We start from the raw sequence: 21,529 nt of genomic DNA, 5'->3' as shown, positions 1-21,529 counted from the left end.
CATAATGAAAAAGAACGGCCGGGGGGGGGGGATTATAAATAATAGTAAAACAAGTCAAATATAGTAGAACCTAGATGCATCATTCCCAGAACTGTCGTTTTCCCGTATTCATCGTTGAATTTATTCGATCTCAAAAATGTTCCATATAAACCAAAGTTGAATTTCCTCGCATCTATTGTTTCTTGAACTATAATTTTATCGCATCGATCGTCGAAAAATTATTTGTCCTCGATCACAATTTTTCCGCATTGATCGATCGTATGTAAGAAAAATATACGCAAAAGTTTTTTTGAATTTAGAGGGACAGCTCAATACTCTTCGCATATAATAACGGCAACCTGTTACGCGAGAATGTACGAGCGATTCTGAGTTGCAAGTCTTGAACAAGGAACTTGTAGGCTGGAGTGCTGTGCGCAGGTTAGTAACGCGCAACCTCACTACGAGCCTCCTGGTGACAACCCTTCTCCTCGGCCCAGTAACCGACCCCTAGAAGTATTCTTACCAACAAGAATTAAAACCTAGACAGCGTAAAACTCAAATTTGCCACCATTTTCTGTGTTGGTATAGGCTGGCTAGGGCTACCAACTTCGTTGAAAAAAAAAGGGAAAATCGCGCAGTGTGCCAAATACATTTTAATTAGTCACAGGGTGATTAATCACGTCGCACCTTGTGGAGTGTGAGGGATGCTAGAGGCCTGTTGACCGCTTTGTTGCCCACTACCTCATAGTCTCATTACAAGCCAGACCAATAATCTTTTCTCATAGCCTGGTCTTGTAGGCCTAGACACAAGTGTCCCTAAGTTGGCAGCTTCGCACAAGTCACTGTGATATCGTTCGAGACGCGGCGCCAACGAGCACATCGTCTGAGTTGAGCTGCGGGAGCCGCGCCGTGTTGGGTATCTAATCTACCGTTCGCAAAGGGTCTACGGAATCTTTTCCTAAATACAGGTTATCGCCGTAATGTCCACGAATATCTTTGATTTGCAAGAAGAGAACTGGACTTAAAGGTTTTCAATTATTACGAAATGTAAAATGAAACGGCGTAAAAGTCACGCTTTTTATTTTCAACTCGTCTAGGTCTGTACAGTACTAGGTCTATATCATGGTAGCAATATTTTGATACCGGTGTGTATAGTATGAGCTAAATGGTTAGCACGTGTTGGCCTTTGGTTCAAGGGGTCTCGATTGGGTCGAGGATTTTAACTTTCCTTGGTTAATTCCAACGGTTCGGGGGCTGTCTGTTTGCCGAATTAAAGATTAGAATTCATCTTAGGTAGGGCCGCATTTTCATATGCGCCTAGATCGCCTATCACGCGACCACTCGAAAGACCTGCACCCAGCTCCGGAGGCCACGCGCCATTGTTTTTATAATAATTATTATAATATATTTACATAACGAGAAATGTCTCAATACAGTACCCGTCTTTTATTATTTTGCTTTTCCCCTATTATTTATGTTGCCCGCATTTAGTTTTCCCACATCCGTCGTCATTTTCCCCCTGCCCCCTGAGAAGCGATACATCGAGGTTTTACTGTATATGTTATAATCACCCCTGAAATTAAATACATAAAGTTACGTCTTGATGAGTGCTCGTCTGTTTTCACTTAACACTGGATCACTTTCCGTGATCGTATAAAACAAGGAAATTAAGCAGAATATGCCTCCCGAAAAGACTGATAATATCGTTTCTTAGTTGATCTCATTGCGAACACCATTAAAAATACTAAATCGCTTAGAAATTCGTCACACAATTCCACGAGTTTCGGAACTACCGCCAATGTTACACACGCACACAAACAAAGCCTTTCAGCTGCTACAAAGCACGCCGCAGTTACTAAAGTTGTTTTATATAAATTCACAGCCTGCTACTTTTCACGGATTTCGTTTCTTAAAAATCACAGCTTGCTACTTGTTTGGCAACATCTCATTGAATGAAGTAGCAGTTGAGGTAGGTGACAAAAGCACAGTGATAATCGATAATGTGATTATCGATACATTTACCGGTGGAATTTCAAACCAATTATTGTAGTTGGTCTTGTTTAAACACAATCTCGTATTACCAGCTACTATCAAAAGTCGAACAAATCTGATTTGACCGCAGAAACCGAAACCAAGCGCGGATATTCAAAATTCGTACAATAACGTTGTTCATCCGTACAACCGTAAAACACACTCAAAATCCGTACATTTTATGGAAAAACCGGAATACTTGGCAGGTATGTAATAGACATCTTATGTGAACCCATATTGTGGTGTTGGTGTACCTATTTTAATAATTTCAACTGTGATTGAAGATTTAATGAAATTTCTCTTGATATTTAGTTTACTGTACCTTATAAATACCTTACCATTATTTAATTGGTACTGTCATTCTCTACATTTGACGTCTCCTGATATTTTTAATATTCATACTTGAATTGTGTTCCTCTTCACACTTCCCCTATTCATTAATTTTAAAAACTGAGAATTATTCCCTTAATAATTTAATCAAAATATGTATCATCAAGTACCAGTAATCGTAATATTCTCATTCCCTCCAGTTGATAGCCTTTATTTTGTAAAGCATCCATTTTACTGTATTAAAAATGTTCAAATTATTCAGACCTTATCAATGTAGGATTTAGTCAGATGGAAACCATGCAAAGATCCAAGGACTTGGGGTATATTATGGGCAACTTCTCCAATGTTATACTGGTTGATTAATGGAGTTATTGTTACTGGTTAGGTTTTCATATCGATGATTAATTGAATAATTTATTAACTACAGTGTTATCACAATTTGAAATGGTAGCACATAATAAAAGCCCTTAAGAGGGTCATCAGTTCATCCATAACCTTGCTTGAAAGATCACTTTTAATCATCTCATGAGTATTTTTGACTAATATAATCCATTTAAGGCAATGAGTTGAATTTTTACCAGAAAAGATATGCCAGAGATACTGCATGGCAAAAAAGACTTTTGATCTACATCAATTAAATTTGTAGATAGAAGTCGCATCATTAAAGTGACGAGTTCTAATAGTTTAAGTTATAGGTGTTCTGGTATAGTACAATTATTTTTACCAGAATATTATTGCTTCTAGGATGATCATCACTTGAATCTCTGTAGCTGTCAGAACCAGAAACCAATGACTTATCAAGGTATCCAATCAAAAAACTCAGTTATGAAGATTTATCGTGTTCACTCAAAACTGCAACAAAATCATCAGGGCAACTGGCAAAATAACTGTTGATTCTTCAATCCATCACAGTACTGTATGTCCTTGTAAAATGTTGAGCGCATTGAAATTTGAAGTGAAATGTTCTTGTAGCACACCTTGTGCATGTGTATTTCCACTTGTACATCTGCTGAATCAAGCGAACCATGAAAACAACACTTCCATAAGTATATCAAGATATTAAATTTCAGAATACAGGAAAATTCAAATGTTACTGGTTAGAAGCAGTTGAAAAGTTGAGTCCTAATTTCCAAACTTGCTGCTCTGTTTCCTTTCACTTCACAAATGCGTGCTTGCTTTCTCACAGGAACATGTCATAGCATGGCTGCACTTCTGGTTGGGGTCTGAATGAGCTTGGATGGGTGTCCAAGTAGCTCTTGTACCTCAGGGAGCGTTGTCACTTCATGGGGTAAGGTTCTTTTCATTTTCAGTTTAAATTTACTCATTTCGAATCGATTTATTCTATCATGGGTTTTGTTCTTTTAATTTTAATAGAGGTTTTCAAATGTAATAGTTATTCAACTTCGCTTCATACTTTGTCTTAAACAAAGATATTTTCTAACCTCATAACTTGGATTTCATTTAAAATTTAACTATCCTTTTCGACTATCCAATAAATTAGAAGAGGGATTTTCAGTATTGGCATATTGTGTGTGTTTGTGTGTGTGCGCGCGCGCGCGTGCGCCCCTCTCTCTCTCTCTCTCTCTCTCTCTCTCTCTCTCTCTCTCTCCCCAACCCTTGTCCCATCCTTCTATGGGGCCGAATATGGAGCAAAACAAATCTTCGTAGCAAGTTTTTATAATCGGATGGCCCTTCCTAACGTCAACTTCATCAGATGGGTGAATAGGATTAAATGAATGACGTGATATTTGACAGTAGGAAGGGAAAGGGTGAAACCCGGTGCCAGCACATAGCCTACTCCTGTCGAATAGCACCAAGTGATCTGCTCGAGGCTTAACATCCGCATCTGACGGACGAATCACCATCAACAGCGTCTATTACAGTCGAAAAAAGTCACCAGCAGAATGTTGGCTGTAATAGACTTTAATGCCTTAACAATCACGGCCACCTATGGCTTCATTTTGTCCAATCTGCATAGCAGATTAGAAAAGCTGTCTTGTGATTTCTCCTTTTCAGGCTTTTCAATATTATTTGAGAGTTTTTTTTAAATAATTTTAGGTTATGGAAGTAATCTGTGTAAATTACAGTCTGTAAGTTCTTCTTTTGATGCATTTTCTATTCAGGTTTATACAGAAGTTTATCAATTTATTTTTGATTAATTTATTTTTCTTATTTAAATTTTCCTATTTAACAAATAATTGCTATTACAAAGGATTCTTTCACCAACAGCACTAAGAACACAGAAGATTTAGAATATACCCCACAACTGTCAGTCAGATCATCAATATGCTCAAAAACACTGAGATGTTGGAGCCAGCAAAGAAGGTAAAGGCCCTGAAGATCCCACCATATAAATTAAAGGTAAGTCATCTTTCCTAACTCAAGATTTTATCCACAATAGGACTCCTTGTTGATATAAACACAGATTTGAATGATATAAAGAACTGTTATATTCTCTCACTAACCAATCATTTCTTTTATCTTACCAGATAAATATGAGATGCAGACTGCAGGGAATAGAACAAGTGCACACAGAATGGACTACGAGAGAGAGCAAGTGCATTCCGCTCAGTTACAACTGCAACAAGGAAAGAAATACATTTATTAGAGAACATCACAATTAACTCTTAAATATATGACATACAGACTGCAGGAAGAAAAAAAACAGCTGCACACAGAATGGATTACAAGGAGAGAACAAGTGCCACAGTAAAAGAGTTAAAATGCGCAATAAAATCTGCAAGGAGGTTTGAAGTGTTACAGATATATTAATCATTTATGATGACTTCAAACTTTCCATTCTCTCTTTCTTCCTGCAATTGGCTTTATGCCACACCGACTCAAGACAGATATTTTGGTGATGATGGAATAGGACATGGCTAGGAATCGGAAGGAAGTGACTATAGCCTTAATTCAGGGGTGCAGAAATCCTGGGCACCAGGTTGCCGCAGTGACTCTGATTTTGCTACTGGTGCCGAAGTTTTGGCGCCCCGAAAACCATCTGTTTTCCAGTTTTTCACACTTTCTTACTTCTACCTATCAGCTTGTACCTATAGCTTGTAGTGAACCTGCCCCACAGGCATGATTTGAGTGGAGACTCGTGTGTGAACAATGAAGTGGACCAAGTCAATACTCACGTTATTGAATGCAGCAGTTTCGAGATACACTGTTACACAAAAAATGGCCTCCATCTAAACAATTCACGTAAACGAAAGATTGCTAATATTGTTCTCGATTTTATTCATCATAAGATATGTACTTTTTAAAATGCAACATCCTTAGCTTATAATACGCACCAGGAAAACTAGTAGAAGGAGCCAGGTGTTCTTCAAGCTGGCTCAGTCAACTAGAAAATGTTATGAATTTGAAGAGGCCATGTAAACCAAAACTAGCATCTGTGATTGAATCAGATCGGTCACCAAATCAAACCATTATCAAAGTTTTTTTTTTTTTTTTTGCTAGGGGCTTTACGTCGCACCGACACAGATAGGTCCTATGGCGACGATGGGATAGGAAAGGCCTAGGAGTTGGAAGGAAGCGGCCGTGGCCTTAATTAAGGTACAGCCCCAGCATTTGCCTGGTGTGAAAATGGGAAACCACGGAAAACCATTTTCAGGGCTGCCGATAGTGGGATTCGAACCTACTATCTCCCGGATGCAAGCTCACAGCCGCGCACCTCTACGCGCATGGCCAACTCGCCCGGTATTATCAAAGATAGTTTAGTAAGTAGCGAAACTCAGGTATGTTATTCTCCTATTCATAAAATACCAGTACATGAAACATCCAGTCAGAAATCTCCACCAGTAATGAGTGAAAAAAAAAAAAAAAAAAAAAGGAGTTGCCGAGAGGTAAATGGCAACCAAAAGAAGGATAGCAAGGGTAAATCTCTCAATTTATTGCAAGTGAATATCCTGTAACTGGTTTTCATTGGTTACACGATACACAGTAAAGAAAAGTGGAAAAATGAAACAAATTGCAAGGCACCTTAAAACCTTAACGTACAATAAAAATCAGATGAACTGCGCCAATACACACAAAATACATGTCAGGTTGGGCAACGTGACAAATATAGTAAAAGAACTTGGAGCGGGTCTGGGCAAACCTACCAGGGCCATAGAGATACAAAAGTTGCGGGTTTCCAGAAAAATCAATGGTGATCTCTTGATTCAAGATATTATTTTCCGAAACAAACATTAAAAGATAAATTCCGAACAAAATTAATCTATCCAAAACAATCTAGTTACACCATTTTCGAAATACAAATTAGATGTACCTTGCCAAGTGCTTTGCTATTAGGTCAACAGGTTAACTAGAGATATCTTAACATAATGCAACTTCTACAATACAATATTGAGGGTAAGAAGAGACACAGGATACACTTACAATATTAAATGAACGTCAAGGTGCTTTCTAAGACATCTGAGCCACACAGTGCGAATAGGGGGAAATCAGAAATATTTAAATTTGGCGCAGAGGACAGTTCAACTTGCTCCCGCACCAAAAACACTTCTGATGCGGGGCAGCGAAAAAACCAGCATGCATCAAGTGACACGGAGATACTAGAGGCAAACCCCGAAGGAAATTAAATTAATCTACAAATTACATGTTTGGCAAAACAAAAGGAAAGGGGAATGCCTCGAAAGCAAACAGGCAGGCCCAGCTGAAAAGCTAAGGCTACTGAAGTAACTGAGTGGCGAGTCTGGGTGAGTAGGGCAAACTCCCATGTGGAAATGCAAGTGAACATTAAATATAATTTAAGGTCGAACTGAGATCATCAGTGCTTACCCCAAGGTAGCCCATCTCGGGAGCGAGGAGTAGCCGATGTGCGTCTAATCACTGGACTGACGAGAGAATGAAAGACCACGAAATCTTGCCTCGCTCTCTTAAAAAGGGAAGTCTGGCCTTGGTGTGATTACCAAGTGACTAATCAGAGCACAGAAGCTTGCCTATCGCCACCCAGATCCACCAATCAAAACTCTTTATCAAGTCGCGATGTTTTCACCACATTCCAGAACATAGGCAGACATTAATCGCGAACTTTCAATCTTCCAGTATTAGAAAGGACATGCTTCTAGAATAGTAGTTGCTTAAGTAGACAAAGGGAATACAAACAAAACATTCCACAATAATCTTTTACACTGTACAGGCTAGGTAGGTAAATGGAATATGAATAAAATATTCTACCACAACATTGCACAACATACAGTAAACATTCCTTAAAAATGGACTCTGCACAGGTCTCATATCCAATGTATTAGAAATAAAATGTTCGAATTAGAACACTTTTGCCAAAGTGAGAAAGTTGATGTGATCTGTGTATGGAAGCATTGGCTTTCTGAACATCAAGTAGAATATTTTTTGCCCGGTGGATATACTGTTGCAGATATATTTTGTAGGAGTAAAAAGAAAAATGGGGGAGCTGGGATTTTAGTTAGAGAGTGTTTTAAGTTTGTAAAAATTGATTTAAGTCAATATTGTGTGGAATTAGCAGGAGAATGTAGTTGTGTGAAGCTGGTTGATCAAAATTTGATAATTGTTAGTTTGTATAGATCTCCAAATGCTGATGCTTATGTATTTGTTAAGAATTTTGAATTAGTAATGGAAAAAATTTTGAAGTTTAAGGCCAAAGTTGCTGTTTGTGGGGATTTTAACATAGAGATGGCATATTCAGATGGGCAGATTTCTAGAAATTTTCTGAATTTACTAAGAACTCTAAATTTAACTTGCACAAACAAGCTACCTGCAAATAATAATGCATGCTTGGATAATATTATTGTAAATTTTTCAAGAGATTTGTATAAACTTAGACTTGTTGGTGGGGGTTTTGCAGATCATGACCCCCTTTGTTTTATCATTATATCTTAACCAGCCTGACATAATTTACAATGACAAACCTGTTCTGATGTGGGTAAAAAGTCAGGGTGATAATTATATTAACATATTTATTGAAAATCTGAAACAATTTAACTGGGGCTTTGTATTTGAATTTCAAATGGGAGAAAATTATATTGAAACTGTATTTGGAAACTTTATGTTCACCAATGGTAAAAATTAGTCGTAATGGTAACCTTAAAAGCAAGAAGATGAACTAGTATACTGATGAATTGCCTCAGTATAGAGAAAGAATGTTTCTACTGTACAAAATTTATAAAACCTCTTGTCAAGGAGGAACCGAGCAGAATGGCGTGTATAAAGCTTATCTTAATTGTAAAAAGTTATATAAAAGAAAACTTATCCATGCCAATACTTTAGTTTGTGAAAAATATATTGAGAATGCACCCAACAAATGCAAGGCAGCATGGGATGTTATAGTACATGAAAACATCCCTACTCGAACTCAAGACACATTTCTCAATCCTGAAGAACTGAATAATTATTTCCTAAACTCGAAATCGGAGATCAAATTAAGGCAACAGGTACGGCTGTGACTGACTTTCTTCACAATCAACCCCCTGCCGAAAAACTTTCCATTGGGTTGAAATCACATCTGATGAAGTAATTAAAGTTAGATTAAAATTATCAAACTCTAAGAGTATGGATTGTTATTGGTTATCTAATTACATCATCAAAAGAATAATACATCTGGTTTTTGAACCTCTAGCTTTTATTTTTAATAAGTGTTTAGAGTTTGGAGTGTTTCCTGATTTACTTAAAATTTCTAAAGTTATTCCAGTATTTAAAAGTGGGGACAAACAATTTCTTCAGAACTATCGTGCAGTCTCATTGTTCCAATAATTTCTAAAATATTTGAATCACTTTTGTACAATCAACTTAGTAACTATTTTGAAACTTACAATCTCCTATCCAACAGTCAGTTTGGGTTTCAACAAGGTAAATGTACTACTACTGCTGTTCTTGAAATTGTTAATCAGATATTAACAGCTTTTGAAAACAAGCAGGCCATCTCTTTGGTGTTATGTGAACTAAGTAAGTGATCATGTTTGTAAAAAAAATATCACGAGTGGCCTATTTGATAATTGAGGGATTTAGTTAGCAGTGACTACCTAAGGATGGCATATTTTGGTCTCTTCCAGTCACACATTACTTATGGACTGTTATTATGGGGGCATTCTTCTTATGTATATAATATTCTTCTAATACAGAAAAAGGCTGTCCGAACAATGTGTAGGGCTGGTGCAATTGACCATTGTCGACCTCTCCTCATTAAGCTTAAAATACTGAATTATAAATTTGTATATTTATACATCATTGTTATATGTTAAAAACAACATAAATGAATTCAGTACTAGGGAAAACATTCACCTTCATGATACTCGGGGCAAAGCAGACATTGACATCCCAATTCACAGGCTGTCAAAAATTGCTCACTCACATAAAATCAGTTGTTTAAGATTATTTAATAAATTACCACATTCTGCATGGTCCTCTCCTTTAAGTAATTTTAAAAGAAAAGCGAATGATTGGTTAATAGAAAATCCATTTTATAATATCTCTGAATTCTTAGAAATGCGTAATGTTAGTATTAAGTTTTAATAAAAGGTGTATGTTCATTTAGCCTTAGTAATATTAAATACTAAATTATTATCAGTTGACAAAACCTATTTCATTGGTCAATGGCAAATAAAGATTCTTGATTTTTGAGTTTGTAACAAAAGCCCTGTGACATATGACATGATGTCAGTGAACAAGCTTAAATCCACGCCACGATCTTCTTGAAAATAAATGACTGTGATACCAAAGATAATATATATTCTTATGCACAGGACAACTGATGTATATCCACGAATGAGAGACTTTCCACTAACGATAGCGGATAGTCGACATGCATAAAGCAGTTGGCCCTTATCTTTGACTTTGGTGGAAGAATTGAGAGCTAATTACTTCATAGTCGCATGTAGTCAAAAGTACAATGAATCTGCGGTACTGGGTTTACATTTTAATGGTTCTACGCATGTCTTTGTTATTATTCAAGTTTTAATAAATGCAGGGCTCAGGCCTGTAAATTATAAATTTTGTGTTTGTGCGATCATTAGTATTGTGTTAGCCTTCAAATATGAGATGTATGAAGGTCAATCAAATATAATTGGGATTTTTTTTCCTGAACATCAACACCGTCCTCGGACCAGCATTACAGACGAAAACATTTGTGCGGTTAAAAACATCATTGATGACGATCGACGTGCATGAGCAACGCACAATCAATGTTGCCCACTACTGCAATCTGTTGAACAAGGCCATGTTGCATATCACCGCAAAAGACGAGACCAACCGATTCGACATGTCATCCTCATCCACGACAATGCACGGCCCCATACTGCAACTCTGTCTCCAAGCTACAGGAAATGCACTGGACTACACTTGATCATCCTCCTTACAGCCTGGACTTATCGCCCTGCGATTTCCATTTGTTTGGACCGCTTAAAGAAACTCCAGGAGGGCAACGATTTGAAGATGACAAGAGTGTGGAAGGCTTTGTGCGCAACTGGCTGGTGACACGACCCCATTCTTTTTATGATGAGGGCATACGCTGGAACAAATGCATTTCCAAGCAGTAAACTATGTGGAAAAATAAAATTGTAATTGCGTTGTGTTTTTCAATAAATTAATTTAAATAAAAAATAAAATCCCATTTATATTTGATCCTCCCTCATAATAAGAAACCCTAGTGTGATGACCAGGGCCCGGATTCTGATGACATGTCATCTCTTATATGGTTCACCACAGACATTGCTAACTTATATGCAAATCCCATTCATGGCCCCCATATAACAGAAATGCATATTTATTAAGTCATTTTTCTAAGTATCTTATTTTTAGGTCATTTTCTTGCTTTTTGCATCATTATTATTCCATTTTATGGAATTTATTAGAATATTTTAAATATTTTGAATCATTTTCTCGCATTCTTAATGGTTTATGATGCTCGTGGTATGGTACGGGATATATATTTTTTTCCTATTTGCTTTACATCACACTGACACAGATAGGTCTTATGACGACGATGGGATAGGAAAGGCCTAGCAATGGGAAGGAAGCGGCTGTGGCCTTAATTAAGGTACAGCCCCAGCATTTGCCTGGTGTGAAAATGGGAAACCACGGAAAACCATCTTCAGGGCTGCCGACAGTGGGGTTTGAACACACTATCTTCCGAATACTGGATACTGGCTGCACTTAAGCGACTGCAGCTAGCGAGCTTAGTTAACAAACCTTTACAACACAGAAACTGTATGGCAGCTTGTAATACAACATTGTTCAGAAAGAACACCCCTGACCATGTGTGTAAAGACAATGGATTCTAATATGTTTGACAATTTGAAGAAGCTTTGCATTATTGCATAGATAAGTAAGATAATATCTACAGGAAACTGACACACACACCTTAAATACCATAAAAAATTATTCCATTCATCCTAACACACACAAAAGAGCAGCCTACTATAGCATGATATATAGAGCTTTTAATATCCCAATGGTAATAAAAGATCTAAATAAAGAATTAAAATTAATCCACGACAAACATAACGGATATAGCAAAGAAATGGTCAACAAAATCATTCACAAAATATAATCTCAACCTAAAACCAAATTAAGTAAAACAGCCAAACCCAAGAAAGATTATGCCTTATTCACCTTCAACAACACCATATATATATATACTATAATATTTTCAAGAAGCACAATCTGAAAATAGCATTCAAAACCATACACAATATCACCAACACCATACAAAACACCAAAACAGTCAACAATATCAATAAATATAATCAATCAGGTGTCTACCGTATCAAATGCAACAACTGTGACACAAGTTATATTGGACGCACAGGGAGAAACTTCGCCATCCGCTACAATGAACATATAAATGCTGTAAAACACAACCATTTCTCATCAATAGGCCAACATATAGAAGAACCTAAGCATAGTTTCATAGACATCAATAATGATATGACAATATTAAACAAATTCTAAGGGCCCCCTACTCAACATAACCGAAGAATTCTATATTTCTCTGGACCAATACGCTAATCCCAATCATAACATTAACGACATTACAGAGAAACAATGTTAAAAAAGGAAAAATGTTCCACCTTTTCAATACAATAACACTGTTGCACGAATCAATGTAGCAACATATTTAATTTATTAAGGGACCGGTTTCGACATCTGTCCATGTCATCATCAGCCTACACAAAAAAATGGCAAGAAGTTAACACAATGGTAGCACTTATGACACTTTTCTTGAATTAAAAATACAAGTTCATGTAGAGGTTCTTGAGCACTCTTGCTGATCTTGAGGTTAAAAAGATGTAGTATAGTTCACAATTGTTGTTATTCAAGGAATAAAATTTTGGTTGCTAGGTAACAAATTATATAATTTTGTTTTAGTACTTCAAAAGGAGGACAGTGGTATATATAAAAACTCTTAGAATATGAGACTATTAGTACTGATATGGATTTTTTGATATCTAAGGAAAGGAAAGAAATAAGAAATAGAAAAGTGAAAATGGTAAGGTAAGTATTATTATGAGGTTGACATTTAATTTAGCCTTGTCATGAAATACAAGATCAGCAAGAGTGCTCAAGAACCTCTACATGAACTTCTATTTTTAATTCAAGAAAAGTGTCATAAGTGCTACCATTGTGTTAACCTTGCCATTTTTTGTGTAGGCTGATGATGTCATGGACAGATGTCGAAACCAGTCCCTTAATAAATTAAATATGTTGCTACATTGATTCGTGCAACAGTGTTATTGTATTGAAAAGGTGGAACATTTTTCCTTTTTTAACATTGTTACTATTTGTTCAATACGGATCAGTTATGAAGTTTTTAACTTTAAATTACAGAGAAAACCAGCATAATCTTTGATAAAGCCATTCCTGCATTAAAAAATGACTATCTCAAAATAGTAAACACACGCCCTAATAAACCGACGAATCACAAGCCTAACCCCACCCCTACCTCCACAATAGCCACTCCTCCTACCCCTCCACCTACATCCCTCTCCACAGCTAACATAAGCCCCAGACGCACTCGTAGTAGAACACAGCAAGCCTCCAAACATATCGCTACACGACCTCCACCACAACAACAATAAGTACTCTTTTCATTTCCATACACACACCGGGCATTCCTTCATACGCACACTATACTTACATTAGCTTATCTTTACAGATAATAACTACAACAAGAATACAGATGAGAGAGGTGTCACCACCAACAGCTCCTAATCAAAATTTAAACTCAAGTCTTGCAGTCTATCATAAAACTTACTGAAGTACATCAACAGTTGGATTACATAGAACTCAAAAAAATTTTCATGACAAGGGTTTTCACCACGAATCAATATGACATATCAGCTATAGAATAATCTCGAAGATCACTTCATACAACTAAATTAACATGATACAGAAGCACAAGAACCATAAAGAAGATTGAAGAAGGAAATCCACGCAACACGAAGTCAAATTTTAACAAGTGTTTTAACATATATATACCATATTTTAGTGCGTTTAACTTATTAAGTGTTTTATACTGTGGCTTATGTATTTTAATATGTTTAATGTACTCATGTCCAATGTATACCAATATGTTTTAGTTTACTGTAGCCTTCATCACCACTTTGATCACAGATATTTTAACCTCACATAGACAACCACTACTACAATATATATTTTATTTTCATCCCCATTAGACATCCGGATGATCTAACATAATAACATCTTTGTGATATTGTCTAATGGCTGTAATATAATTATGTACTAGCTGATGATGGCCATGGAAGGCCAAAACCGGTACTAATGTAAATCCATTTACAATAAATAAGTATTGATAGGTGGAACACATTTCTTGTCCGTACAGTGAATCCAATCAATATGGAAAATGAAACTTATAAATAATGAGAAGTCTAAATGGTCTGACATCGAGGTTAGCCAGTTCGAGTCCCGTAGCTCGAAAAAATGTTCACCATCAGAATGTTGGCTGGCAGGGTAGGGGAGGTGGTGGTATACAATTTCTAATCACTAGATTGCATGCTAAAAGCCTGGATTAAATTCCAAACCTCTCCGCAGTGCTCATATGGAGTGAGGGCACATGACGCCGTTGAGAGTGATTCGTCCATCGGATGAGGACGTTAATCCTTCAGCAGACCCTTTGGTCCTATTTGACAGGAGTAGGCTATGTGTCAGCACCGGGTTTCACCCTCTCCCTACTATCATATATCACATCATTCATTTCATCTCATTAACTCCTCTGATGAGGTTGACGTCAGGAAGGGCACCCGGTCATAAAAACCCACCACGACAGATACCTCATACCCGACCCCGTAGGGAAATGGGACAAGGGTTGGACAAACGTTGTGCTAATAGCCTGAGTAGCAATTTTAGATGTTAGAGCGCTGGCCTTCTTAGCTCAACTTGGTAGGTTCGATCCTGTCTCAGTCCGGTGGTGAAGATGCTCAAATACATAGTTAGTGGAACGTAAAATCCAATAACATTAACATTATTATGTGCTAATAACTTATATTTCTGAATATGTTTCGAAGCTCATGAAATAATACAGTATCCGTGATTCGATATACAGTAAATACGAAGAAAGAGACAAAAATGCCGTGCGAGAAGAGACCTGTTACTGGATCTTGGTTATTTCGAAAGGGGGACTCACACATCCCAGCCATGAGTGATTAAAAAACACAGCCCAGTTCAAAATTTCATTTGGTGTGTTTCACTGTATCCAGATGGAAAAACGTCATGAAAACTCTTATTTCTATTACTAAGTCAAAATTTCCAGTATTCCATGACAAAATAATTTGTCTTTATGTAAGGACCAAGATATTTATTAGGATATGACATTTAAATGCAAAGAGTAAGGAGCTAGCACTGAGAAAATATGCCAATAAGAAGGCTGAGTTTTGGGCTGGTTCATCAACTAATTAAGTCTCCTGACATGTACGTTTTAATACTTTAATATAATTCCACAAAGATGTCGACATGATGCATATTTTCTTATGCCATTTGATCTAAATATTTCCTTCATCAGGAAATAAATTATTTTGAGTTGCATGGCAATATTTTATTTCTTATCGTATTATATGTCATGTATTTGATAGTTGATGTTCTACCTGCTCAGCATGTGACGAAATTTAACGTATTTTCATGTTTTAAAATCTATTGGAAGTACCGTTACTTATCGAATCGCACTAAACCAGACTATTATTTGATGAAAGATTGGGAAGATGTTTCACAGTCACGAGAACTGACAGGCTTGCTGTACCTTACTCGCTATCGTTCATATCGCGTGACATCATAGCGCTCCAGCCAATGGGAGCTCCAACGGCCGGAGTAGCCTACCTAGTAGTGTAGGTACCTTGAGGTGGGGTAACATGACGACTATAATAAAAGGATGTGGAGCAGGCATGGAAACCCTACCAGGGCCAATGGGATACGTAGGTTGCGGGTTTCTAGAAAAATCAACAGTGATTCCTTGATTTGAGATATTATTTTCAAAAATAAACATTACAAGGAAAATTCGAAACAAAATCCATCGATTCAAAAATCCAGGTACGATCTCTCAAAACAACAAATTAGATGTAATTTGCCAAGGGTTTTTCTTTTAAGTCAAAGAGGCTAACCAAAGCTACCTTCACATAATGCAACTTCTAGAATACAACGTTTAAGGCTAATAGGAATCACATGGTACAGAAAATCGCGCCACATAATGGAAACACAGGGGAAATCAGAAATACTTAAACTTATTACAAGTAATAAATATCATTTTTGGTCCATATTGATGATATTTGATTAGAATAATAACAGTAATGCCTTCATACTAGGCGAAACATGTACCATTTTTAGTTAATAGATCAATGTAAATCATCCAAGACAATGACTTATTGTATTGATTAGGTGGTCAATTTAATAAATAACTTACTGTTATTATTCTAATACTTAAACTTGACGCAGAGGCCAGTTCAACTTACTCCCACACCAAAAACACCTTTTGATGCAGGGCAAAGGAAAAACTAGCATGCATCAAGTGATGGAAAGTTACTGGAGGCAAACCCCGACGGAAATAAAATGAGCGCTGGCATCCTAGTCACTGGTAGGAAGCTGTATACCGCAAATGACCACATTTCCAGTTTTATTTATATTGTTTTGTTGTCGTAAATTTTGGCAATGTGTTCGAAATGAGGTGTTTGTTGGCTTGATATTGAGAGCTGACAGTTACGTGCTAATCAGTTTATTTTGTTATTGTGGAATGTGGTGATTTGATTTTTTAAACTGTGTTTACAAATCTTGGAATATGTGATATTATTGTGCGCCTTTTTGTTCTTCAAACAGAAATTTTCTGCAAACAAGAACACATGTAATGAGTGGCTCAAAGTGATTTCTCGCCATAACTTCGTCCTAAACAAGAATTTTAATTTATGCACTAATTCTTTTTTTTAATTGTGTAGTGATTTACTTTCCTTTAACTGTGTTTGGAAATATTCCAATATGAATTGCTGTGTGCCTTTTTGCACTTCAAACAGGAAAAAAAGAGCAAAGGGACACTATCATTTCATTAATTCTCTGTAGACCAGGACAAAACTATGGAGTGGCTCAAAGCAGTTAGCACTTTCATCATAGTTTTTTGTTTCTATTTCGGGTACTTATCTTCTTTCTTTCTTAATCTGTTTACCCCTCCAGGATTGGTTTTTCCCTCGCACTCAGCGAGGCATCCCACCTCAAGGGCAGTGTCCTGGTGTGTGAGACTTCGGGTCGGGGAATACAACAGGGAAGAACGACCAGTAGCTTGCCCAGGTGGCTGCAACTGCTATGCTGAACAGAGGCCTTGCCTTGGGGATGGGAAGATTGGAAGGGATAGACAAGGAAAAGGGAAGGAAGCGGCCGCGGCCTTAAGTTAAGTACCATCCTCACATTTGCCTGGAGGAGAAGTGGGAAACTATGGAAAACCACTTAGAGGATGGCTGAGGTGGGAATCAATCCCCCCCTCCACCCTTCTACTCAGTTGACCTCCCGAGGCTGAGTGGATCCCGTTCCAGCCCTCATACCACTTTTCAAATTTCATGGCAGAGCCGGGAATTGAACCTGGGCCTCCAGGGGTGCCAGCTAATCAAGTTAATCGGGCATTTATTACCCCTAAATTTTCTTTCATTGAATAATCCTTTAGGCGGAGTCATTTTTGCCACATGGCAGCAACACAATACATTTTTATCCAAGATAATTTGAAATTTAACATTTAAACACTAACAAGTAGAAACCATTACTGTTATGACGGTAAGGCCAACGTATGAAGTGTTACATGTGCAATGAACAGTATACTCTGTATCTACTCAAAATACTTTTCTCTCACTTTGTATTTAAAATTCTTTTTTTTTTTTCTTTTTTTTTTTTTTCAATTTGATTTACGTTGTACTGACACAGATAGGTCTTATGGTGACGGTGGGATAGGAGTGGGAAGGAATCGGCCATGGCCTTAATGAAGGTACAGCCTGGTGTGATAATGGCAAACCACAGATAACCATCTTCAAGGCTGCTGACAGTGGGGTTCGAACCCAGTATCTCCCAGATGCAAGCTCACAGCTGCGCGCCCCTAACCACACGGACAACTCGCCCGGTATTTAAAATTCTAGCGCAAGGTATGAATGAAATGTAATCTAAAACTATATAGGCCTATATTGAAATTAAAATTTAAGCATGTTTGAGTCAAAATATTTATGTTATGCATAGACCGAATATAGAAAAAAGTAGAACTTTTATGTCTTGTAAAGCCCCCTTCCTGACAGCAGCACTTGAAGAATTTTAAACCTCTAATGGAACAATGACTCTTAATCTCAAAATTAACATCAGAAAATCAAAAGTGTTCTGGGAATTTCCGCTATGTATCTAAATGCTATGGATAATAAAAGTAATTACCATTATTCCTCACAGTTAAGGAACGTCAGTTGGACTACTCCATCTCTCCCCAGTTTCATTTCACGACGTTATTTTAACAAATATCAACTAAAGTAGCCCTTAGGATTAATCATTTTAACAGTAATAGTCAATGTAACATAATCTTTCTTTCCCTAAATTAAGATCAATCAATCACAGTCAATATCTGAACGTCAGCTGGACTACATCTCTCCGCAGTTTCATTTCACATTATTTTGACAAATATCAATGAAAGTAACCCTTAGGATTAATGATTTTAACAGCTTTAACCTATGTAACATTCTCCATATCTCTAAATTACGATAAATCGGCAATCGAAGTCAATATCTTTTCCATAACGTAGTATGCATTTATACTGCAAATAGTCAGGCCGCCAGCGCCACATGTCGAGATGTGTAACTACTCTGATTACAGTGCGTGGACCCGATTGTCAAGGCCAGTAAGGAGCTAGCAAGAGTGACGCATCAAGTCAGCCGTGCTTTTACAAAACTAAAAGAAAAGGGGAATGCCTCCAAAATCAAATCTAAAGCATCTGAATAATTGAGTGGAGAGTCTGGGAGAGTAGGGGTAAACTCCTATGTGAAAATTCAAGCAAACTTTAAATATAAAATAAGATGGAAATGAAACCAACAGCACTTATCCTAAGGCAGCCCATCCTGGGACAGAGGATCGCCGATGTGCGTCTGATCGCTGGACTGACGAGAAATGAAAGGACCACGAAATCTTGCCTCACTCTCTTAAGAAGGCAAGGCTGGCCCCGGTGCGATCACAGAGTAACCAGTCAGACTGCAGAAGCTTCCCTCTTGCCACCCAGATCCACCAATCAAAACCCCTTACCAAGTCGCGATTTTTTCACAATATTCCAGAACATCACCTAACCCTAATCGTAAATTTTCCATCTTCCAAAATTAGTAAAAACATGCTTCTGGAATCAACAGGGACAGGCACACCCTGTTCCGAAAGTCTGCATCACGAAAATTTCCAGAACATTACAAAATATCACTCAACAATAATAATATTTTACAATTTAGTAGTTACATTTCCAAATTTAGATACTAGATAAAAGGAATACAAATAAAATATTCTACAATAACATTTTACACCACATAATAAACGTTTCATTGAAAGAGACATATTCCACAGGTCTCATCCTTCTTATGTGAAGCCAGCAGCCATTTCGCAGGAATCGCTAAATAACCAAGAGTCCACCACTCCTTTTGTCACAACAATAGATTTTAAAAGCAAATTAACGTGATTACTCGATTCTACAAACTCTCCTCTTTTTATGAACACTTCTTTCATTTTCTTCAAATATGGTATTTGGTGCAATACTGTGCCGTGTTTTACCCTCAAGTGAATGCTTCGACACACTTAACACAATTATTCTTGCACTAAAATTATTTAAGCAAGCCCTAGCCACCAGTGTGAACTGATCTTGCTAATTGTCCATTAGTCTTTCCTGCCCCTACCTTTTAATAATTCACGGTTATATCTACCGTCTTTCCCTCTTTTCTGGTAATATTGCTTCTTTTATCTCTGAATGTAAAGTTGTGGGAAGTTTCTACTACGATTAGAGAAGTTTTTATTATGATTCATTTTAGGCTTAGGTTATACGTAGGCAAGTCAATAAGTATTTGCAATTTTGCTGTAATTGTCTTTAGGTTGACTCTATGGTGTTGTGTGCTCACCAGCTGGTAGATGGCACCGTTGTCTACCACTGTGGCAGGTTTCTGCATTATCAGATCAGTACAGCTTGCGCTCTGCAACGTAAAGATGGCCATGCCACACTCTGTTTGCACCAAGGAAGAACAGCCCTCTGCAATCCATTTTTTGTGGTCTGACGGTGTACCAGGAGGACTTTCAGCACAATACAGGGACAACAGTTTTCCATGGCGAAGTGTTTACCAGTGGATTAACAATTTAAAAGGTGTCGCACGAGCTTGTAGGATGAGGAGAGATCTGGGCCGTAACTGATGCCAATATTTAACAAGTGCATGATATGATCCTGAATAACAGAGGAGCGACTGCTGATGATGTGGAAAACAATATGCACATTAGCCTTGGTTCTACATATGAAATCATGCATAACAGGCTTAATTTTCACAAAGTCTGTTCAAGATGGGTTCCAAAACAACTCGAAGAGTAGGAGCACAATCGTGTGAGAAACTAGAGGAAAGCTTAGAATATAAAGAAATTGCACTGGCGGCATTTCTAGATATAGAAGGAGCCTTCAGCAATACAACCTAAGACTATGATCAAAGCATTGGAAAAGAGCAAGGTGAGTAAAACCGTTGTCAAATGGATTAAATCCATGTTAAACAGAAGGAAGATAAAAGCAACCCTGTTTGAAGAAATGCTGATGGTTAGGACCACCCGAGGCTGTGCTCAGAGAGGAGTTCTTTCTCCCCTGCTGTGGAACCTCGTGGTGAACAAAATCATAGCTATGCTAAAGGAACAAGGTTCCTACACACAAGGATACGCAGATGACCAAGTGATTGTGGTACGAGGTAAGGTGATGAGTGTTATCCAGGACCTCATGTAAAGATCACTTAACTTTGTGGAGAACTGGTGTCGGGAAGAACCAGTCAACCAGAACAAGATAACTCTGGTCCCTTTTACAAGAAGGAGAACATTAGAGGGAAAGAGATCACTGAAGCTCTTTGGGCAAGATATATCTATATATATAAAATAAGGAGTTTTGTCTGTACATTGCACAGAATTTGAAAAGAATGGCATTTCTGTATCGGTCATGTCCACAGTAACAAGAAAATGCATATTTTACTTTTCCGTAATTTCTGTCTGTCTGTCTGTATGTATGTATGTACACGCATCACGAGAAAACGGCTGAAGATAATTTAATGAAAATCGGAATGTAAAGTCGGGTGATGAACCACTACAATATAGGCTATAAATTATTTTAATCACGCTGAGTGAAATGGTAGTTTAGGGGAAGGCCTGAAATTTAATTCTCAAATATTTATTTTATTAGTGGTCATATCTTCACGAAAATTGGTATGCAAAGTCGGGGGATACGTCGCTATAATCTAGGCTATCAATAATGTTATTCGCACTGAGTGAAATGGTAGTTTAGGGGAAGGCCTAAAATGTAATCTATATATAAAATAAGTGTTTTGCCTGTGCATTGCTCAGAATTTGAAATGAATGATATTTCCATAGCTGCCAACTTTTAGAAATCAAAAATAGGAAGATTTTTTAATTCTTGAGTTTCATCACATATATTGCGCCATGGTCTAAGTGAAAAAAGGACAGGGTAAAAGGCATACATATCTACAGT

General features: G+C 37.3%; 1 protein-coding gene across 2 annotated transcripts in view; it reads right to left on the bottom strand.

Annotated features, from left to right (window-relative positions):
• Positions 1-21,529, bottom strand: part of gwl (serine/threonine-protein kinase greatwall) — a 221,217-nt gene that overhangs the window by 125,227 nt on the left and 74,461 nt on the right. For both annotated transcript variants that reach the window (XM_068227454.1, XM_067146201.2), the window contains exon 5: positions 4,827-4,918. In XM_068227454.1, the coding sequence (XP_068083555.1) occupies positions 4,827-4,918 (92 nt within the window). The remainder of the gene's footprint in view (positions 1-4,826; positions 4,919-21,529) is intronic.

The sequence above is a fragment of the Anabrus simplex genome, chromosome 4 (assembly GCF_040414725.1).
Source record: "Anabrus simplex isolate iqAnaSimp1 chromosome 4, ASM4041472v1, whole genome shotgun sequence".
Lineage (NCBI taxonomy): Eukaryota > Metazoa > Arthropoda > Insecta > Orthoptera > Tettigoniidae > Anabrus > Anabrus simplex.
This window is presented reverse-complemented; position numbering and strand designations above follow the sequence as displayed.